Below are 23,150 nucleotides of genomic sequence, written 5' to 3' on the forward strand. Positions count from 1 at the left end.
TCATCCAATCCTGTTCCTGTTTTTTCTCTTGCGTTTTCGTCGTTTCTCCCCCGCGCATAAACAGTGACAACTAACAAAGAAGCAGCGCCAGCCAGTCGTTTCCATCAAGCCTCACGGAGCGAGATCCTACTAGTCCACGCCAAGGCAAACGCGAAACCAAGCCAAAAGCACACCTACGCAACCGCAAGAAAAAGCCAAAGCACAGTACGGGTAGCATGTGAGGAGGGGCTCCACGGCGCCAACAATGGATGGCCGTTTCGAACACGACGACATGCCTCTTGCGATTGGGCTGCCTCACTAGCTGCTGCCCAGAATAGGTAGTCCGGGCCATTGGGCATCAGGCACCTGAACTGACCGAGATATGCAAATGGATGGGCACTTTGATGGATCCATCCCGATAGATATGGGGGTGGCTCCTCGAGACTCTCGAGTCCGGCGCGGGCCAGGGCTGTTTTGTAACGGTTTGTCACGGTCAGTCAGAGTCAAGTCAGTCCCAACCCTTGTCTTCTTGGGAACCTGGGCACAAGTTCGTCGTTTTCTTGTAGTCGTCGTCTTCGTCTTGCGGTACTTGTTGCTTTCGTTGCGGACTTGCAACAGACACTCCCCCCCTTCCCCCCTTCCCCCCTCAATCCTCAATCACCATCCATTTCAGTCACCCCACCGACTGCCCACCTGTTCATCACCCGTCGGTCGCCTTGGCCTAGTTGCTCTGCTAGGAAATCGCTGCCAGACCAAAGCTGAGTCGAGTTGAATCCTTATCGCGCCACTGCCGCCAGAGATGTCGTACATGTCGTCTGCTGCTTGCATTGACCGCGCGAAGATGCAAGCCCTGCATGAGACTTTTTTGAATTTCTCTTCTTCTATTTTTCGATCCGTTCTGACGTCTTGCTTCTCTCGCCCATGTTAATCTCCGCGGTCAATTACCCGAAGACTGCCAGGGCACAAGCAAGTTCCACGTTCTCGAATCCCATTCCCCTCTTTCTCGTTCCAATCCTACCAACCGGACCCAGATGGACCGAACGCTTTTTGCTACTCGTACGCCGAGGGCCCTTATCGATGGGATGAGGGGTGATAAACCAATTGCCCCTCCTTTCCGTCTTGCTGTCTTGTCTTTTTTTATCGCCAAAAGATGCCCCTCCATGGCCGTCTTTTTTTTTTTTTTTGCGCCCACCCATTATCAATCATACCATCACCGTCCGTCTAGTCAGTCAACCGCCCGTTTTTTTCATCATCTTGGGTGGTGCTATTGATGCAATTGACGTCTTTTGACAGATGCTTCGTGACCCAAGGCGTGTCCCATGCCGTCTCGCTGCTACCACGCTGAAGTCCCTTGGACAACCGAATCACCTCACTTTGCAGTAGCATTGGGCTTGATTTACACGCCGCCTGTTTCTGTGCCTTGCTTGATGCTATGATTAATAGTTTGCCTCTATGCTGGGTGCTTGTCCCATGTTCGGGCAATTACTCGTAACTTGATCCTGGCCGCTGTCCAATCCAATTTCCCCTCATGCCATTTTTCTGTTTCCTCGCCTTTCCTTTGCTTTCTGTCTCGCGACGCTCTAGCCGCCAGCTTTACGGGCATCCCACCCACCAATTGATGCATGTTTTGGATCCGGCCCGGAACTTGTAAGAGAAGAAACGAACGAAGCAAAAAATACCAACAGTCCGGCGCATATTAGGATATCCCCCACCGCCATTGCAGCGGGAAATGATTATGCGCATACGTCAATTGACCCTCTCCTCTCCGCTTTTTGTTATTTTTTTCTTGTCTAATTTTTTTTCTCTTTCGTTCCATTTGAAACCAAAAGTTTAGGGCTGGTCTGTCGTTTGTGATGCGGTGAGGCAGGGATGGGCTGCTCGCTCAGGCACCTCCTTTCCGGCCACCCTCCCCCGAAGAGAACAGGCCCTTGGCAATCAATCTATCTGTTCTGTGTAGCCCACCTTGCAGGGCCCAATTTGCCTGAAGACAAAGAAACAACAAAGATGAGGCCTAAGTACATGTAGATAATTGTTTGTTTTCATTTGCTATTCACAGTGTAGATGCCGCTCTTCATACAGAGTAATTTTGTTGAATGAATAATTACAAACCACCAAATGCTACTATACAGACTACAGGGCACTACACAGCGCTACAGAGCGCTATCAGCAAAGTTGGGGAGCTGCCGGAAAATCAAATCATTCGGCCACACCTTTTGCCTGATCGGTGTGCCTGATGACCGCGCCCCAAGGCCGCACATGACTGGCCGCAAGAGAGCCGCGAAAAGGGGGGAGGGTGAGCGTAGTGATAGCGAGCGAGCAACTTTGTTGTGAAAGTGCGTGCGTTGAAGTGAATGAAACTCTCCGTACATGTCCATCTCCATCCATTTCCTGCGAGGTACTGCGGAGTTTGTAACCGGCCTCGAACAAGCAGCGTTGCAAGTTGCGAGCATTGCATTGCCGTCAATGGGAAATTTGCAATGAGGTCAATGGTTTCTGGGCGCCGATCAGTCAATTGGATTGGCTTGTGGATGAAGCCTGTTGAAAGCATAATCAGCCAGTGCCTGATCAATGGAATCATGAGGCTGTACTCTACAGTAGGACTTGTGTGCGGCAGGTACGTGAGCGTGTACAAGCGACAAGTACCGTATCGCCGCGTTTGTACTAGCAGGTACTTTAGGCAAAGTCGCCATGCGATGATGCAACTTTTTCCGGGCAGGTACTTTAGCACCCACGTTGTTGCAAGGCATTTATGCAGTACCCAGAACAGTACATTAGCACGTTGGGCCAAAAAAGGTACCGGGCGGGAGATGCGCCGGGGGTATGTACCTCGCAGACAAAAAAAGATGCAAGCAGCGATTTCTAATTTTTTTTTTGTTTTTACTTTACGATTTCATGCACCAGGAGGATTCTTGAGCAAATCAAAGAGTAATTGATCTCAAGCTGGCGCGCGTCTGAAACAACGATGATTTGATTTAATGTAGGAACTGACCCAAGATATTGTACTGTGCTTGTGCTGTGCTTGTTCTGTGCTGTGCTGTGCCTTCTTCACACACCCCTTGCCTGTGCCTCCTGCCTTCCCTCCTTCCCTCTCCCTTGCCAAGCCCCCGTCCGCAAGAGTGTGTAGCCTGACCCAAGGCGCTCCTTCCAATCGTGCTCCCCCCAGCTCCAAAGCCGCCTTCTTTCCGTTCTTGCTTGTCACTTATCAGCGCTCGTGTCCGTTGGCTGATGTCGCTGCGAGACACGGCTAAGCTGAATGGGTAAGTAGTAGCTTTGCGGCTGGGGATTCCTGCCTGCTTCCAGAGCAATCAATTGGGAAAGAAACTTGGGTAGACGGATGCCTGGATGATATGACACATCCGGTAGAGCAATGGTGATCAATTCATTGCTAGAAAAGTAGACGTAAATGATTTTGAGAAATACTGCAATTCTGGTAGGTATTACAAACAGGTACAGTACCAGCATTGTACGGCATCAGAAGACAGAAAAAGGAATCAGATACCAGAGACCTGCATCATCCCACTCACACCCCTCCCTTCCCCTTCCATACCCCCGTCAACAAAATCAAAGACCATCCCACAACTTATCCACCCCCCGAGGTGCAGGAGCAAAGGAGATACCTCCCAGTACTCACCCACTACACACACGCCCCCTCCCTTTCCCGCTGCTTCCTTTGTCTCTTGGCTTGCTCCTTCCTTGCGGGGGGCGTGCGCGCGCCTGTGTGCCTGCATCAGGGTCTCGCTGGCCGCCACATCACAGCTTTTAATAGCAAGGCGGTCCTGCTCATCGGGTATCAACACTGACAGACTGCAAAAGAAGTCAAGGCAATCTGATTGACTGACTCTTTCCCTTCTGCTTCTGCCTCAGCTTCCCTGCAAGCGTGCCCCTGCTCTTGAAGCAAGAAAAAGAAAGAAAAAGCAAAACAACGCCGAGAAACAGTGTGAATCTTCTGATTTTTTGATTGACCTGGAGAGAAAAGCTACCGCCGGAACTACCTGTCTAGCGTCAAGTCAAGCGATTACCAAGACCCCAAGAGTCATCGATCCCAAGTCCTTTGGCCGTGCATTTATTTCGGGCACCTCCCTTCCTTCGCCAGGCTGCAACAGTTCGAGTCAGAACAAGAAAAAAAAAAAACCACAGACAGACCGTTTTTGAACCGCACTCACCCGCAGCAGCAATCCTTTGTTCACGGCCTGCTCTGCCTTTTATTTGCCTCCGTAGTATCCGCTGCCGAGGGGGGGCGAATTCACCATTTCTTGTTCCTGCATTTTGCATCTTCCGTGCCAGAAGAGGATCCCCCAATCCCCATCGAAACTCAATTTCCGTGGGCCCAATTCGATTCAATTGAATTCAATTCGGACAATCAATCCCCAGGAATCCGGATCACCTTCTTCCAGGATCAACTTGGAGTCATTCATCGTTATTGTTTCATCCTTTATTCTTCCCCTTGCCGCGCACTGCTGCCTGCTATTCACGTTTTGCGCAAACGAAATAGAGGGAAGCAAAGAGAACAATTAGCCTTCTTCCCCTTCTTCCTATTCCTTCGCGGCCTCCCGCATATTTGAATGGAAGCTGCCTATTCTATTCATCCCCTCAAACAATCGGCTCGTCTCCGCCTGCCGCTTTACTCATCTGCCGTCGTCAATTTCACGGCTTAAGAGAACTCCTTCTTCCTCTCTTAATCTCCCGAGCCAAATTGACTTCCTTCACCAACTCACCTCCGCCACCTCGCCCTCTTTTCAACATCTCCCCAAACTCCGTCTTGCTCAGCGGAATTTGACTCTTCAAATCGAGTCTATCTCCGGCCAAAAGCTAAATCCCGAAAGGCTGTGACCGATTTGACATCTTGCCTGACCCCACTGTGTTGCCTGCGTCCGGCTCGATACGGCCTTCGCCACCCAGAAACACGTCAGACGGGTCATCGCCATCTAGGAATGGCTGACAAACCCACGGCAAGCCACGCACAGTTCCACGCCCAGCAAGCTTCCACTCACTTCGATAAGAGCCTGGGCATTCCAGCTTCTCGGAATAATCCTTCTACTTCTATTTCTTCTTCTTCGCCTTCTCTCTTCTCGACTCCTGCCCCTTCTCCTTTCTACCAATTCCTCAACAACCGTCAATCCGCAATTGAATCTCGCAACATGACGACCAATTTCCCCCACGGCGGCGACTCGTCCGCCGCGCCCAAGGACGGCGGCAAGCTTGAGATTAGCAATCTCATGTCACCCCCTGACAACCTCCTCGAGACCTTTAGCCACGGTCATGGCCAGCAGCAATCAAAGATCTTCTCCGCCATGGCTTCTGTTGTTGGAGCAAACAACAGCCTGCCCTCCGACAAACACCCATTGCCAATGTCGCCTCCCATCTCGCCTTACACCAAGCACGTCTCCAGCAACTCACCAAGCACGCCACCAACCCAGGCCATCCAAGACCCTGTTCTCTATCCCGTTGATGAGGCTTCGCCATCGAGCCCTCCTCAGCCACCTCTGTTTGCCCCGGCTGAGATTGAGCACCACAAGCGCATCGTGGACAACCATGTTCGCGCTCGATCGTCTTCCACCATCATCTTCAGCGGAGTCACGCCACCACGGCGCGAGGACTATGAGCTCGCCCTGACCTTCCGCTCTCAGGTCATGAAGCACTTCACCAGCAACCGCCGCGGATGGCTTCTCAAGGAGCGGGCTCTCCTGGTTGCCGATCGTCAGGCCGGAGCCCAACGCTTCCACGCCATCCTCCCGGCCAAGCCAATTGCCGCCAAGCCGGCCCGATCCCAGCGCGCCGACCGAGTGTCCAAGCCACAGCATTCGGGCCACCGACCCATCCGCTCCGGCAACGGCTTGCCCTCGTCTTCGTCTGTTGTTGTTCGACCTGCCGCTGCTCGACGCCCCAGCGCTACCCCTGAGCCATCCCGCCGCATTGTCGCCCCCAACCGCGAGGACAAGGATTTCAAGTCTCTTCCAGACTACTGCCCGCCCCTCAACTCTCTTCCCAACAGAGCCAACAGCCTCAAGGTGGACTGGAAGGGTCAGCCAATTGACCTCAGCAGCGACCCTTACCACGACTTGCTTCACCCTGACGAAATCATCCTCGCCGGCAACCTCCGCCTGGACTGCGCCACCTATCTCACCAGCAAGCGACGCATGTTTGAGCGTCGCCTTCAATGCCTCCGGACCGGCAAGGAGTTCCGCAAGACTGACGCTCAGCAAGCCTGCAAGATTGACGTCAACAAGGCTTCCAAGCTCTGGACTGCCTTTGACAAGGTTGGCTGGCTCAGCGCTGAGTGGGTGCGACGCTTCTTGTAAAGCTGCCAGGACTCTTTCTCTCTTGACATCTCTACTCAACCATCCCCTGTCAACTTACACCCTCCCCCTTTGGCATCCCCAACATTCTTTCTCCCCCCCGCTTTTACGATCTTGACGACCATCAGCACTCGATTTTAGCGTTACGACCAACTCTGCATTTCATCACCCCCGTTGATTTCTTCTTTCTTCTTCATTCAACGCCTTGGTCGGCTTGGCTCTGATTTATCGACTTTGTGACTTCTTGTCTGTCTTGTCCAACAATGACAATGACAATGAATCTACATCGCAATATCGAGTTGGCCACTTTATGACCTCGTTACTCCTTTTTTTTCAACTTTTACACGATACAACGTATCTTATCTGCATTCCGGGAATTCTTCTTTGTTTTATTTGTTTTCAAGGATCACGCACATACACCAAGCATTAGGGGGTTTTTCACCATGATACCCAGTGGGCGAACGCGCCAGGCTTTGAAGGACATGACGCCGCTCCATCCACGATTTCCTTTTTTCGTTTTATTCCCCTATTTCGTTTTATCATCTAGTCTTGTTATTCGGCCTTTGTCCGATTTCATCTTTTCGGCTTTCGTTTCAGAGAGGGCATTAGCACCCTACGTTGATGAGAATCATTTGATTTCTAGGGACATGGTTTCGGATGAAGATAGGGATCGGGTATGCATGTACGGCGTTTGATATTATTTTGGCCCTTTCCTTTGTTTCCTGCATCCAACTAATCGGTCAAACGTGAAGAAGACTGGAGATGATGGGATTCACCTTGATGGTAACCCCTTGAGATGCGCGCATACGAGACCGATTTAGTTGTGGGACGGAGGGAGGATTGAATTTGCTATCTCTACTACTATGGTTGTTTTTATTTTGGGATTGCCACGCATTGGTCATCCAGCCCGGCTCATTCATGGAAAGCTAAGCTGGAGGAGTTTCTCGGCTTCTTTTTTCTTCTTCTCAAGGGAAGCAAGCAAGCAAGCAGCGAGAGGGCTTTTTTCTTTTTACAATGGGTCATGGACATGGTCTATAGCAGCTAGTTTTCTCACAGGGGCAGATGACGCTCGACGCATTACGATGGTCCTGGGCCTGCGTTTGCGTGCGCAAATCAATTGCTATTTATTTTTGGTAAAAAACCGTGCCATTGACATGTGATGAGTGATTTGTCGTGATATTCTCGCTTTCGTGATGCAATGTAAACACCAATGCTTCCTTCAATTGTCTGTAACCTTCGCATGTAACATCCATCCATCCACGGCTTGTCCAACCCGAATATGGCCTTCAGCCCTACAAACGGGACAAACGGGGGAAGATCGATCTGGGCACGGATCTCCAGAAAAACGTGCAGCGGGATCAACGGGCTTGGTTGCTCTTGCTCTAGCTAGAATAGGAGGCGCGCGCGAGCGGCAGCCGTTATCGTCGCCGAGCAATGCTTTATCTGTTACTCCAGTAAAAAAATAAAAATTCTAAAAAAAAACTCATCTGCTGTGCCTTCTGCGGCAGATCGATCGAGCTGCAGCCGGGGGAGGGATGGGTCCCGTAGTGGGCAAGGATTGGGGGTGTAAGGAGGGAGGTGAGTGGACGATGGGCGGGAAAGGCATTTTAGTACGGTGGAGAGAGGCGCGATCATTTTCTTTAAGGGTACGTACCCAAGGTACCGCTGTGTAGGGGTTTATTTTTATAAGAGGTTAGATTGAGTGTGAGATGAGATTTGAGAGTTTGAGAATTTGATTGAGATGAGGTTGTGGTTGGGAGTGTTGGAGTTTGTGTGTCATGGGGATGAAAAGTGATGAGGGGGCTCTGTTTAGGTGTATGCTTGGAAGTGTATGGGCGGAATGCAGAAGTTATTCTGCCTGGGCTTGTGGGCTTCTGATTGCCCAAAGTCTGAACAGTGCCGTGAGACGATGAGCAGAGAAAAGGTTCAATTTGCAAAATCAAGTAGCGATTTGGGTGTTTGATAGAATGAAATTATTAGCCAGTCGATAAGTGGTAGCTAGAGCATCTTATCAGCCTTGGCAAAATTACACCTTAGAGTAAGTACTAGGTATCTCATGGCTTTGTGATTGAGAAGGTTATCGATACACATTTTTCCTTGTACACCACTATCGCCCTTACATCTTCCTCATCCTGAATCACCACCATGCTCAGCTCAGCATACATGCATATCATAGTACAAATAGACGAATTTTCAAGTTTCAATCCATATTCATCAGCATCTCTCACTTTGCATGCTTCATCCCTCACTCTGCATACTTCATCCCAGCTTTTAGTTCAGTCAAATCAGACTGCATTGGTAATTACTATATAGAAAGCTATCGACATATGCATATAGCTTATGTTCTCTTTCGTTTCAAACGTGTGAATGAATCAGTAGGCCTACCCTCTTCCATTGCCACAGGAAAGTCCTTGATAGCCATTAAACGACCAAAAAACCACCAATATTGGTACACACAAGCAATGCGTCTATATATACGCCCATTATCATCATGTCGTCTTTGCAAGCCGCCTACTCCCCCCCTGCCACTACTTATTCTTACATGCGGCTCTGGTTTAACGCACTTCAATGTGCTGGACTGCAGTCATCCACTTCTTCTCATCAGTCCTGGTTCGGGTTGTTAGTCACATTCCTTTCCAGCGTAACATCCAGTAAAGAGAAAGCCAAACTTACTTATCGAATTTAAGAATCTTGCCCAGGACGGGAACAAGCTGCGCTCTCAGCCGATTGTCCTTTTGCTGCAGGAACTGCAACAGAATCGTCTTGAGATAATCCATGTCGGACAGTTCGGTCGTCGAAGCAGTACGCGTCGAGTCCATCGATGTTCGCGATGTCGAAACGCCCGACGAAGTTCCCGACTGGTTTACGCTTACGCCCGATGCCATCGCTGCGACCTTGGTCTGCGCCGCCTTGAGTTCCTTAGATAGCTTGTCGTGCAGCAGCTGCAGCGATTCGTATTCCTTGCGCAGATTTGCCTTGATCTTCTCTCCGTCTCGAACCTGCAGCTCAGACGCATCCAATGCACTTCTCAGCGACGAGATGGTGTTCCGCAACTCGGTCGACTCCGTCTCCGTCCGAAGCTCGATTGATTCGAGCTCCTCTCGTCGGCGCCGCCAGGTTCGCTCCCGCTCTTCGAGCTCTTCCTTTTCGGCGCGCAAGTCCTTGACCTCTCTCTCCAGCTCTCGGACTTGAGTCTTGAGCTCGGCCGTTTGCTTGACATTCTTTCTCATCACGGAGCTCGCCTCTGCTTCGAGCCGCTCTTGCTCCGCAGTAACCGTCTCGATTCGGTTGCGCATCTCTCTAAGCTTGGCTTCTCCCTGCCGCTCCGAGTCTTCGAGCAACCTTCGCATTGTCTCGCCCTCTCTGGTGCGTTCCTGCAACAGATGCTGCACTTCACCAAGCTCCTCCTCCAGGGATCTATTCTGGGATTGTTGCTCCCTAAGCTGGACCGTCATCTCGGATTGCTGATCTCGCATGCTGCTCAGCAGGCCCTGGGCCGTAGTGTACTGCTTCGTCTTAAACTCAGTTTCCTCTTGGGCTGCCGCCTTCTCGCGCTTCAGCTTGTGCGCCTGCTCCTCAAGCTCCGTCACCCGTGCGGATGCCTTGGACAAGTCGTCCTTGGCCTTCTCCAGTGCTCGCTCCAGCTTCTCTGCTTTTGCGCTGAGTTCAACCTGCTCAGCCACGGCACGTCTGTAGTCTTTCGCTGATCCACGCTGGGCCTCTTCCGCTTTGGCCTTGTCCTCCGTCTCAATGGCCAATCTGTTCTTGAGGACCCCAACCTCCGAAACACGGGTGCTTATCTCCTGTCGAGCACTCGCCAAATCTCGCTCAAGATCCTTTACTCTCTTATCCAAGTTGCTCAGCTCTTTGGTTTTGGCCGCAAGCTCTCCTTTGGCTATCTTAAGATCCGCGGAATCCTTGCGCAAGGTCTTAATCTCAGGCTGAAGCGTCTGCAGTGCTTCACGCAGATCAGCCACATCTCTGAAACGATTCTGCGCCAGCTGGTTCGCAGCGGCAATGTCAGCCTGCGCTGTATCAAACTTCTCCTTCATGGAATCATAGTCTTTCTGGAGAGCCTGCAACTTCTCTTTCTCGTTTTCGGAGATCTCGTTTTCGGATACGGCGGAGGCCATCTTTTTCTCCAAAGCAGTAATTTCTGTCTTCAACTCTGCCTTTTCCACTTCAAGCTCTTTGATTCGCTGCTTATCCTCGACGTGATCCTGGCCAATGTTGATCAAGTTTTCTTGCAGCGTCTCAATCTCCTCACGGAGATCGTCTTCAGCCTTTCTCCGCTTAGACAGCCGCTCGATTTCCTTGTCCTTGCTTGCCAGCTCCTCCTTCAGATTGGTAATCTCTGCTTCCAGGGCTGAGGTATCTGGTCCTTTATCGGCGTCGGGGGCACTGGGGGCACCAGGAGCGACCGAAGAAGAGGGAGAAGCGGGAGGTGCGGGACTGGTGGCACCGCCGCCACCACGGCCCTTCTTCTTCTTCTTCTTATTTCCTCCGCCACCTGTTGTAGGCGGTGCAAGGGTTGACACTGGCTCAGTAGGGACAGGAGCAGGGGTAGCAGGCTGCTTGGGCGATTCTTCAAGCTTCTTGGTCAGCTCTTCGACCTTTTTGGTCACCTCGGCAGTCTTGGTCTGAAGCTCGGACCTCTCCTTTTTCAATGAGTCGACCTGGGAACTGAGCTCATCAATCAGATTCTTGGAGACAGTTCGGGCAGCCGTAGCTTTGGATAGCTCGCCAGCCAACTGGCTAGCTTGTTTGATGGATTTGGCAAGTACTTCTTCCACCTCCTGGCCCTTGGCCGCTGCTTGCTTCTTTTCTGTCTCAAGTTGGGCCTCGAGCTCCTTGTTCTGCTTCTCTGACTTGTCGAGTCTGTCTGCCAAGCTGGTGATTTCCGTCTTTCGGGCTTCCAACTGGGCCTGCAGAGAGTCTTGGGAGGCAGAGGATTCACGGGATTCGCTCAGCTGCAGGGCAGACTTCTCCAGTTTCTCAGCTAAGCCTGCACTATCTTGCTTGAGAGTGGAAAGCTCTTCCTTCAAGCCGTCTCGCTCAGCTTTCAGAGAATCAATTTCTTCGTTCTTCGCAGCAATCTCAGCCTGTAGCTGGGGAATCTCTTCGTCGTAGGAAAAGAAATCGCCATCTCCACCAGACTCTTTCTTTGCCGCATCATTGGATTCTGGCTTCTGGGCCTTCTCTGCCTTTTCAGCCTTGAGGGCGCCCAGTTCGTTTTCCAGGTCCTTCATCTTCTTCTCGTATTTTTCATTCTTCTTCTGCAGATCTTCCTTGTCTGAGGAGACTCGCTTAAGTTCATCCATGACCATGTCTCCTTTTAGCTTCAGCTGGTTGAGATACTCAACGAGAGACTCCGGATCGTTAATCGAGGCCAACGGTGTGTTTTCGCGGAGAGCCTTTTCAAAGGGTTCGACGGCTTTGGCCTTCTTATGTGCAAGTCGGTACGAACGCAGGAGTTCTATTGAATTCGTCATTAGACTTCATAGTCAGTTATTAATTGTCATGAGCGGGACGTACCCGGATAAGTAGACTCGAGCTTGTCCAATTTGCGAAGCTTTTGCCGGAGTTCTTGACTCAGCGCGGGCTTGGTCGCATGAGCATCTCCATCGCGTGAGGCACCATCTTTGGCATCAGCGTTGGCGTTTGAATTTTCAACAGCCTCGGCGTGCCCAGTGGCCTCTCCGTTGGGCGCGTCCTTCTCAGGAGGCGCAGGCTTTGGTGTTCCAGCTCGGCTCGGCTCTTCGCTGTCGTCAATTACGAACGCCGCTTCGAAAAAGGCAGGGTCGGGGTTAGTCGCAGCAAATCCAGCATCAGAACCTGCGTTCTGAGGCCGAGCCCGCTTGCCTGAGCCGCTCTCATTTCTTCGCGACGTCGAGGCAGATCGGTTCGCGGACGAGCTGGCTTCAAGCGCCTTTTGTTGGCGGGCTTGTTCCTCTGCGATGGTGCGGTCGATGGCACCTTTTATTCTCTGCAGTTAGGGGGTAGAGACAAATGGTCAGCTATCGAGATACATGTTTCTCTTTCCGTCGGGTTTCTCGGATTCAAAAAGAGGACGCGCACAGCAAGGGGAACTGACTTGGAGCATGGTTCCGACGAGGGGCCGCCCAGGGCCGATGTTGACAGAATGCACGAATTAAAAGTTGTAGATCATAAGAGCCTCGCAATAAAGGGCTGCAGAATAGAGAATGCGAGAGAAGAGAAGAAAGAAATAGCAAAACTAGTACAAAGGAGGAAAAGATGAAGTCGTGTTCAAGGGCCGATGTAGCCTCGTGGCATAATTGGTTTCTGGGGAGTGCCAAAGGTTGAATAACAAGCTCAGCCTCGTTCGTATTGAACAATTGACAGGTCCATTGTACGTACTTTGCACGTTTTGGGTTTAGCGGGTGGTATTTATCACACTACCTAGGAGGCACTTTCCAGTGGCTGAGGGCTGTTGGGAGAGGCAGGAGCAAGGGCAGGATGTAAGACGTAAACTCTGTTGCAAGCGGTGCCTTCCTGAACGTGAAGCGAGAAGCGAGATTTCCATCCCACAAGAAGAAAAATTTCCATCCTGCTCAATTTATTCTCTTCTCAATTATTCTTCTTCCTCTCCATTGAAATTCAAAGAGCTCTCGTTCAGTGGGTTTTCCAATCGATTCAATGCGGTCATCTCGATACCAGGGATTGACGGCGCCCGAGCCTGGAGGGTGCTGTAATAACAGGCCTCAGCACTGTGCATACAATTGGTGAGCCCTCTGAACAGCAGTTTCTTTTATCTTCTCTTCTTTTTTCTCTTCTTTTTTGGTAAATCACATCCGTACTTCTTCTTACCGTGGAATCACTTCTAGGAGCACCATCAATCTTCTCTCCATTGAGAAATACAGGCCTTCATTTGTGCTTTGACAATTCCTTCGGGTTGACAAGCACAGCGTTGCCAGCGGGAGAATAGCAGACTGAGCCACAGCATCACACTGCCGCCCTTTCAGATCCATGGATGTTTTTCTCACACATCTGCTTTTGCAACATCCTTTTCTTCTTCTTCTCTTCTTCTTTATCTCACTCTCTTACTCATTCCACTGAGCTTTCACCCGTCGTCATGCTCCATCGGCTATGACATTATATGGTATGACTGCCCTTTCTCCGACTCTACTCGCACCTCACTAACCAGGATCAAAGAAACAACCTTTCGGTCCTGTCGCTTCTCACGCAGAGGCATGCCCATCAAGTGTCTGCTCTGACCAACCATTGGACAACATGACGTTTATTTTTCTTCAACCCTACACAAAGGCCATCTGTCCTGATGTACGTTGCCCTCTCCTCCTATTACTCTTGGAGGAGAGTGCTGACAGGTAGTGGTGCAAATAGACATTGGCATGATGCTGCCTCTCCTTGTCCACAGTCTGTGATGCTCAACACATCAACACATTGAGGCAATGATCCACCGCTTTTGCAGAAACCCACAACGCAGACGCCAGCTCAACTCTGGCCGCCAGCTCCTCCATCCTACACATCAAAAGCACGGACAAGATTCTGTGATACACTTGAAGCAGCAGTGCTTGCAAAATAGTGGCAGCCTGGTACACGCCCTCCGCGGTCACGATAGACTATTCAAGGCTCACAGTAATGTCCTACGCCGGCCTTTGGTCGTCCAGAGTGGCTTACTGCCACACAACCTTCATCCCTTTTGAGGAGCGCTTCAAATGATGAGCGTACTGAACAGCAGCATGGCAGTGCTTTCAACGAAATGAATGGCAAGTCCTCATCGCAATGGTTGCGACGTCTTAGCAACAACGCATCGGCTCCCAAACGCAAGCCCAGTATCGGAAGAAAGCTGCATGATGAGATCATGAAGAGTTTTCCTCGGCCTATCGGGCTCACGGTAATGTCCTACGTTGGCGCATCTGGAATGACCAGATGCGCCAGGCTGTCGACGTGAGTAACATTGAATACTTTGTTTGGGAAGCCAATGGCTGACTGCTCAATAGCAATTGATTGCTCGGTTGGATAATAAGAAGAAGGAGATTTTCAACCTTGTCGATACGTATCAGAAAAATGGACAAGATTCTGTGCAACACTTGAAGCAGCAATGTTTGCAAGATAGTGACGGACCGTCCAGCACGTCACGGTAATGTCCTACGGCGGTGCCTGCAAGATAGCGACGGCCTGATACAGGATTCACAGAGGTTGCTTCCCCTACGCAGAGCTGGCTTCATGATCTGTCTTCGACCATCCAAATTTTACTTCATCAATTGGGAAATCTCGGTTGCCCATCACGCCATTCACCATATTTTTCCCATTCCACTCCATTGACTGACCGACTCCAATTCACTCGGTTTTCCGTCTGCCGTTCTTTTCGTCACTCATTTGTCACGGTAATGTCCTACGCCTGAAGCAACAATGTTTACAAGATAGTGGCAGCTTGATGCAAACCTTCCACAACGATGGTAGGTCGCCGTCCAACACGTCACGGTAACGTCCTACAGTCAAAGACAAATCGGCAGAGAATTTCAGCAAAGCAATGAAAGCTCGATGCCAAGCATACCTCAACTTTTGAATCATATGTAAAGCTGTGAGATAGACATAGGAGATTGGCACATTGGCGTGTAAGATAGTGATTAATAAAGCGCTTGGTCTATACATCACGAACAGAGGAAAACTCAAAGAAATGAATCTTCATATATTGTGATTGATGCGGTCCCAGGGATTGACACCCCTGCAGCAAGTGATTACCCTTCCATCTCCCCTCATATGTTGGAATACGTGAGAATCATGGAAGAAGAAACATATCTGGCTTCAATAAAGTCCCATGCTGTACCATCTTCTTTCTGCTCAATCAAGCATTTTCCATCTCCCGATATGGCAACCTGGGACAACTCGTCGCCGTGCTTCATCAGCAGGATGTAACCACCATCCTCGTGCCTCTCTGTCGTGAAATACCCGTCCATATTCTGGAAAAAATTGTGAGCGCGTTGGATCGAGATTTTACCCTGACCGTCGTGATGGAGATTTGTGCCCGTGACACTATTGCAAAAGGTGTGCCAACCGCTTCTTTTGACGCAGTGCCAAAAGGAGCCACCCCCTAGAGTAGGCTTCTCTAGGAGTCTCAACTCTCCGTTTTCAACCGTTAAGATATAGTGTGGCTCCGTTCTTGTTCGAATCATGAAATATCTGCCTGCCTTCGGATGATATTCCAGCGATTTAATCATGCTATTCGGAGCCATGGTGTTCACGCCGTTGACGACAATTTCTGAAACGATAGAAAAAGTAGTTGCCAGTGCAGGGCAGTCTTCTTCGAGTCTTATGGCAGCGGTGGATTCAGTTCTTATAGTAGCGTTCGGTGGAACACTTATGGCAAGAGTCGGTTCAGGTTGTATGGCAACGGCCGACTCGATGACTGCTTGGCCCCCGATTCCACTGATGGCCTGTTGCTCTTTTCGCCTCGCAGCACGACTTCGAAGAGTATCCATTCGCTCCTGATCTTTTCTTGAGAGCTTTCCTTTCTTAAATTTCCTCGCTTCTAAGGCAGCTAGCTCTTGCTTTTCAGAGACGATGATTGCTTGCATCTCTTCTTCCTGAGACGCCTGCTTCATTTGACGGGAGATTTCATTATCCACTTCTTCTCCTTCTCCCGTCTTTTCCTCTTCAATAACCACTTGCACTTGTCTTCCTTTGTTGAAAGAAGGCTCACCGACAGAAATAGTCGCTGCTGGCTGTGGAGCTTGTACTTGCGCTTTGCCTACATCTTATGTTCAATTCCATTAACTGCAGTGTTCTAGGGGCCCCAGTGGAGATAGAAAGTGTCCGTACCTATCTGCGGATGATCTTTAGGGCCGTTTATATCCCAAGCAACTGTCGCCGACATGTTGAAGATGTGAAAGCACTGGATGGCTCGCCCGTCAATAGAAGCTTTTGGCGAAGGGTGCAGAAGTGATGCCATTTTATGGCCTCCTGATGGGCATAGGCGCCCATTTTAACTCTCTCAATTCGATTCAACTTCGATGGCAGGGAATAGATGTTGGCGCCGGGAAGAAGCGAAACATGCGGGAGGCCGACGAGATTTGGTTCTAGGCGGCGGGGTTTCGAACGAAGTTGGTAGCCGTATGCAAGGTGGTAAACAGCCTGCTAACGTGTAGCCGTAAAGTCGATATCTTCCAGTAGAGCGTGTAGCATCCGATGCCTATCGCATGAGGATGTTCGTACTAAACACACAGAGGGTTAGTCAATGGTCCTCGTTGAAGGTGGGGTTGAGGGTGTCCAGAAGGCTCTACTGCCTCCAGGGGAGAAGCAATGGGAGAGTAGAACGAGGAGGGGATGGCGTTGGCCATGGAGGTATGCGCGTGCGGTCGATGCAGGTGCGCGCACTCTCTTTCTTGGATCTGAGAAGGGCAAGAAGATCAAGATGCTCTAGGTAGTATAGATAGATGGGCAGTGGATGCCTTGCCAATAAGGTATTTTGATGTCAGAGAGAGCTATAGTGGGATATCTTGGTTATCGCTCGATAATTGGAAGCTAGGGGCGACCACCCAGGACATGGCAACAGGATTAAGAGCACATGTAGGAAGCAGATATGAACATCTACTCTCGCCGATGTTTGAACACGCAGTTGGCTAAAAATATCAAAGATGTATTCCATTTCCTATCATTGATGGCAAGGTAAATATTCGCGATAAATGAACAACATGTTGACTTTCGTAGAAGAGTGTAGGTTAGTGCTTCAGAGATGCCCCATCTCCATACCGAAGGTAAGTAGGTAGCTTTGGGAAAGTTTGCCCAAAACTCCAGTTGATTCCTTCAAGATCCCTGTCGAGAAAGAGCAACAAATCTACGAGCGCGATACGTTCAATCATCGTCTATACAATATTTGGGTTTAACACGGTGCTGCTATTCGAGAGACGATTGACCGCTCGATATCATATAAGAAAACTACTACCGCTGCCTTGTCCTCTAATTCCTCTAATGGTAGATCGACAAAGTCGGCTGAAGCGACTCCATACATACAATATTTTACCGGAAAATCCATTTGATCTTTAGATGCCGCCAAGTCATTTACAGTCTACAAATATAGAGTGGCAGAGGCACAATTGCCCTTCTTACCACTGGCAACCTATAATGAGAATGCGAACGCGTGCAAAGCCCCAGCGAAAGAGTTCCAATATCAGTACCTAGGCAGGAATCAATGATTTTTTCTATTATCTTCTATGCTCATTGTTAAAAATCATAAACCTGGGGCGCGGTAAGCGCTGGCTCCGCACAGCTTTCCTTTCTCTACGAGTTACACACAGTTCGGACTCGCCGTTGGGGTAATCATGGCACAGCATTTTGCGGTTCATGAGATACAACGTCATGTCGAGTTCGCGAGGAGCTTTGTATGGATACCTGCCTCATGCCGGGCGAGTGATTGCTTCCAACAAAATTACATGCGCGCATGTTAGTGGCGGCTACTTTCCAACTACAACAGATTTGAGACTGGTGGCTGGCGACCAGGAAGCAAATGACATGCTGTCTCTGTGCTTCTTGACGTCAGATGAACCAAAACTTGGCATGTTTTGTGCTAGAATACAAGTTGATGCCACTGGTCTACATTCTCTAAGTGTCCCAAGGAAAGAAATGGCGATGTAGTGTTCATGGAGGCATGGTGTAGTGAACTGGTTGTTTTCAACTGGACTGGTGTACTCGGCGGCGAATCTACGAAAAAGGACTACTACTCGTTGCCAATGTTGAGTCCTGATAGAGAGAATCACGTTGTGTATCCTGCCTATTCCATCCAGCAACAGCCTGGTGTTTTCCAAAGAGCAGTGGCGGGTGGATGGGTGCCGCAACCGGAGAACGTGTCTCAGGTGAATACACGCAGCATTGACCATCGTGCTCGCAGCCGGGGAAAAAGCAAAGAGAGGCGTCGTGTGTATCTGTAAGTTGGTGAGGGGTATTGCCAATGGCATGTCTCTGCCTCGCAATATAATCTGCCAGCAAAGCAAAACTGCCGGCTGAGCCAATCGAACGGCCTGCGTGTACAGGGATCGACAGCCTCAGCGGAAGCGCTCGTGGTCGTGGTTGGCGGTTCAACAAGCTCACCGGTCCGGCTTGCAGCAATCTCGGCTAACCGACTGCGACTGTGGTGTGTTGTGAATGGATCACGATAGACTGCCGATTGGGCTGGTTTCTTAGCAAGGCAAGTTGGGGGAGGCATGTTGGCTTGTGAATGTGCAAACACGTACTTCGTACAGCAACCAGCAGTTCCATCGCGATCCCACCACCAGATGTAGTTGTCATTGGGCGAATAACAATGCAGCGCTTTGTAAGTGCATGGCAGCCTCGAGCACAAAGCAAAACAAGGGCAGCCACCATGCGAAGGAGCCTGAAATCCTGACGGTTGGGCATCTGGGCAGGTAGGGTCGGCTCAGGTGAATTAGACAAACTGGGGGGATCCCAGGCCAAAAGCCCGGCCGGTCAAGCCATATCTGCAGCCTTGAAGCAACTATCGAGTCGCACAGAGTCGGGAGAAGTGCTTTTTGTGGCTGCTGTAAGAAGCAGGGAGGAGGAGACTTTGTCTTGACCGCCGAAAAGGAGAAAGTGAACGATGCAGGTCGTCAGCCAGGTTTCCTTTTTGTAGTGAGTGAGACAGAGAGAGACACACGATGATGGTTAGTGGCCGTTGCAATCAAGCAGGTTTCACGGTAGACTTAGCGAGTTGACAAGGAAGCAAGTCGGAGATTTTTCGAGAGCTTGATTGCTACCTTATTCCTTGGTATGAACTGGTTCAAAATACGGTGAGATTCAATCTCTTTTTGATTTAGCAGCCAAGAATCGAGATCGAGATGACTCTAGAATCAGAGTCTAGATCTGGTTACTGTATGTATGATAATGCCTGTATTCCACCTTCCTCGTAACAATGCTCGGTACTCGCAAAGAGAACAAGCGACTCAACGTGCGGATTTACGTCACAAGCGGGCTGATTGGCGAGACTCCTGCACTGTGTTGTCGCTCCTTCCTGCTCCCTTGCATCGAGACCTTCCCACTCTTGCCACACCTCGACCAGGCGCGGTCGGAGCAGATTCTCCGAAGATGAGCCTATCCAATCAATTGCTGCACAGCTGCGGGGGGCTGAAACGGGCTCCACCGGCGCGCGGGTCTTTCCTTGTCCACTAAGGCAGGCGCAAAGTATCGAGTAACCCGGTTCTTTGCCTTTACAAAAGGTACCTGCGGAAGCAACCAAGACACACGCCCTTAGTACGTACAGCTCTAATGTCCAGTCCAGTTTAATTCAGTCCAGTGCAGTTCGCTTGATTTTCGTTCGATTTTGGTTCCCGCTGGTTTAGTTACAGGTAGTTGGTGGGTGATGCCGCTGCTACAGTACCATAGCCGTAGCTTATTTTGCTAGTCCTCCCGTCGTTGCGTGTAAGCCGGAGAGTTGGCATCTCAGCTAATATATCGCTAATCTAAACGGTCAGCATGGGGGAGCATCCTGAGAAAAATGACAATCAATCAGCGATATATTCCGTCCCATATCCGGCGTCCGGCTCTCACGCGAGTTTGCACCGATTCTTTCTCGTCCAGCTGCCGCCAATGTTCGTGTCTCTCGTCCTAGAGTGTGAAAACCAGCACACTCTCCTCGCAAGCCTCTTCTCTTCTCACACCCCCTCTCGAGACGGCTACCTACCTATCAGATCCCATGGCAGTTATTGCAGTGCATATCTAGCTTGGCGCTGAGGCTGAAATGTTTGTGCAGCTGCAGCCAGCCACATACTGACCGGCAGCCTTGCTCGCTTTTCGTTGCTTTTTCATTTTTCCAGTACTCGGGGGCATCCCGTCCTCGCGATCAGCTTCGAGTCTGGTCTCGTTGTCTCCCCCTCTTTCTTTTATATTTGGACATGGTACTGTTCTTGTATTCTCCCGTCTTTGGTCTTGCTCCTCTCCTGACATTGTTTCCTGCATAGACTCTGTCTACTATCATACGGGTGACCACACCCTGTTTTCTGCGCCGAACTCTCGCCTCTTTGACATGCTAGCCCCAGGCATGATGGAAGAAGACACAATCACCGTGGAAGGAAGCAGCAGAATCAACATGCTCACGGGGAAAAGCGAATGCACAATGGAGGAGACGAACAGAAAACCTGCGCTGCTTCGCATTCCAAATGAAATCATCGGACAGATCGGAGCATACCTCGAAGAAAAGGGCGATATTGCTGCTTTCGTGAGGACATGCCGTCTCTTCAACGTCATGTTTGGCGATGTTTTATACCAGCGAGATCAGATGTATCATAAGTACAAGCAAGATTCCTGCCTCACGTGGGCCGCCAACCGGGACAAGGTAGACACCCTTAAGAGAGCTATCAAAGCCGGCATCCGCTTGAAAGACCACCCATATCTCATTTTCGTTGTCTCGTGCACTGGAAGCCCCAAATGCGCTGAGCTGGTGCTGTCGACTCCTGGAATCAACCCAATGGCTGAAGACGATCGAGGGTGGACACCCATCACCCTCGCTGCTAGCTTTGGGCACGCCAACATTGTCAAGAAGTTGGTAGAGCATGGAGCTAGCTGTACAGCGCTTACAAGCTTTGGCTGGTCACCCATCAGCGTGGCCTGTTGCCGTGGGAGCCTCGGCGTTGCGAAGCTCTTGTTAGACGAGTATGGCGTGTCGATGGAGGGCGATTACGGGATCAACTGGTCAGCGCTGAGGTCGGCCGCTACTTTCGGCCACGCAGACATCCTGACCTATCTTCTCAAACGAGGGGCTGATCCAACCCCCGAGGCGGGTGGTTGGAGTTGTCTGCACATAGCAGCTGATGGCGGACACACCGAGGCAGTACAAGTGCTTCTTGGCCACGGTTTCAACCCTTCAGCTGTTGCAGACGAAAACGGCTGGACTCCCTTAACCCTTGCCGCCGACAAAGGACATTACGATACAGTTGAGCTGCTATTGGATCGAGGTGTTAATACCGAGCAGAGATGTACCAATCGATGGACAGCTCTCTGCATGGCTGCAAACCGCGGCGACCTGAGAATGGCCATGCTCCTGGTTAGCCGTGGAGCAGATGTCATGGCCAAGGCCGTCGGTGGGTGGAGTCCTATAACACTGGCTGCCACAAATGGCCACCTGGATATAGTCAATCTATTGCTCGCCTACGGGGCTGACATTCATATGAAGACCCTGTCGGGTTGGACGCCGCTCATGGCAGCTTCGGACGGCGGCCACGCCTCACTGGCCAACATCCTCCTCATCTGCGGAGCTGATGTGCGGAACAGCAGCACAACAGGGTGGAATTCTTTGATTTGCGCTGCAGATGGCCGTCACTTGCAGACCTCGAGGATCCTCTTAAGCCACGGTGCCGATATCATGGCTACCACTATCGCAGGTTATACCCCAGGTATCAGAGCAGCCTATGCAGGAAGTTACCGTCTGTTGAACATATTTCTCAAGACGAAGGGTTTCCGGCTTGATCACCTGGATACCCTAGGTCGCTCGGCATTCTTCCACGCCGCGATGCGAGGGCACACAAAGGTAATCAAGAGGCTATTACCCTTGACCAGCATGGCCAACGCGAGAGACAAGTTTGGGTCGACTCCCATCTTCGCGGCTGCTAGAAACGGACACCGCAAAGTGGTGGAGCTTCTCATCAACGAAGGTTTTGCAGATTTTGCCGAGAGAGACTTTCTGAACTGCACTCTTTTTGCCCACGCCCAGCGATCTAATAGGAGGCAGTTTGTCAAGTACCTCAAGAGGCACGCCAAGCAAGCCAACATCCCCATCTGGCTGGAGGATCCGGCGGGCAAAAAGACACAGCACAGGTGGGATCACGCAACATGCCACTGCAACGTCTGCGGCCGAGCCAGTGTCCATGTGGAGCAGGCGTATGTCTGCGAAGACTGCAACGGCGGCATGGTGCTTTGCGCGGAATGTATCAACGCGGGCCAGACGTGTAATAACATCAACCACATTTGGACCGCGCATCATTGTATGTGGAACGACGACTTTGGCTGGACGCCGCCTTATTGTTTGGCCGATGCCAATTTACGCAAGATTATTGAAGTTGATGATAATGGGGATGCACTTACAGATGTGGAAGAGGAAGTATAGAGGAAGGCAATAACGTTGACAACAATGATGGTGCTACTGATGAAGTTATGATTATGGGAAATTGATTCTAAAAGACAGAGGAGGATCTATTTGATATAGATACACACATACGTTATATAACAAAGCCAGCTACGTTAAGAATGTCAGCACAGAGGGTTTGTATCTAGAGCGAAATAGGAGTTGAAAATTATTTAGTTTTTTGTTATGTTTTTATTTATTTGTTTGTTTTCTTTGATTCATCACTTTGACATCATGTCACAGCTGATAAGAAAAATCTCGGTGTTGCTTTTCTTGGAATCAATTGACTTGTCAGATGGGCATTATGCAAGATCCAAGACCCTGATTATCTTAGCGTGCGTGAGATGCCCCGATCGGCCAACGCGCGGAGGGTGCCTGGCATTGATTGAAACGAGGATGGCGTTTCAAGGGTTACATTTTTAATACCGCCGGCAGAATACGAAGAAGCATCCATCAACCGGACAACAGGTGTTATTACACGAGTACCTCCCGAGGTACCGCTATTAAAAGAAGAGACGAATTGTGGCGCATTTGGGTTATTCAAGGTTGTTGTTATTCTAAATCTAACCATTTCGCTGTCAAGCACTAAATTACATCAATCAAGACCTGGACTTTTGCTACCGAAACCTGATGGCTAATATGCAGTCACAGTACTCTAGAATATTAATATAGCACTACAGGTAGGTACCTAGTAGGTAGATTTCGATATATCAGGCTGTACTCTGTACCAACCAAATTGATGGCATGACCTCCCTCCAACTGGAAGGTCACTGGCCTGTGGCTTG

At 50.3% G+C, this 23,150-nt stretch overlaps 4 protein-coding genes across 4 annotated transcripts; 2 read left to right on the plus strand and 2 right to left on the minus strand.

Moving 5' to 3' along the window:
• Positions 1-5,609: 5,609 nt before the first annotated feature.
• On the plus strand, positions 5,610-6,278 carry T069G_01905 (SWIRM domain-containing protein; the record flags this gene model as incomplete). The annotated part of the gene is made up of 1 exon (XM_056169115.1): positions 5,610-6,278. The coding sequence occupies one exon, from the start codon at positions 5,610-5,612 to the stop codon at positions 6,276-6,278; it is 669 nt and encodes a 222-aa protein (XP_056034431.1).
• A 2,552-nt stretch (positions 6,279-8,830) lies between these two features.
• Positions 8,831-12,378, minus strand: T069G_01906 (GRIP domain-containing protein; the record flags this gene model as incomplete). Its single annotated transcript, XM_056169116.1, has 4 exons — positions 8,831-8,882; positions 8,949-11,751; positions 11,811-12,261; positions 12,370-12,378. 4 exons carry the CDS (start codon positions 12,376-12,378, stop codon positions 8,831-8,833), a joined length of 3,315 nt encoding a protein of 1,104 aa, XP_056034432.1.
• Positions 12,379-15,016: 2,638 nt separating this feature from the next.
• On the minus strand, positions 15,017-16,134 carry T069G_01907 (uncharacterized protein; the record flags this gene model as incomplete). The annotated part of the gene is made up of 2 exons (XM_056169117.1): positions 15,017-16,008; positions 16,080-16,134. The coding sequence occupies 2 exons, from the start codon at positions 16,132-16,134 to the stop codon at positions 15,017-15,019; spliced, it is 1,047 nt and encodes a 348-aa protein (XP_056034433.1).
• A 4,137-nt stretch (positions 16,135-20,271) lies between these two features.
• On the plus strand, positions 20,272-22,347 carry T069G_01908 (ankyrin repeats (3 copies) domain-containing protein; the record flags this gene model as incomplete). The annotated part of the gene is made up of 1 exon (XM_056169118.1): positions 20,272-22,347. The coding sequence occupies one exon, from the start codon at positions 20,272-20,274 to the stop codon at positions 22,345-22,347; it is 2,076 nt and encodes a 691-aa protein (XP_056034434.1).
• Positions 22,348-23,150: the final 803 nt, after the last annotated feature.

This window comes from Trichoderma breve, chromosome 1 (assembly GCF_028502605.1).
Source record: "Trichoderma breve strain T069 chromosome 1, whole genome shotgun sequence".
Taxonomy (NCBI): domain Eukaryota; kingdom Fungi; phylum Ascomycota; class Sordariomycetes; order Hypocreales; family Hypocreaceae; genus Trichoderma; species Trichoderma breve.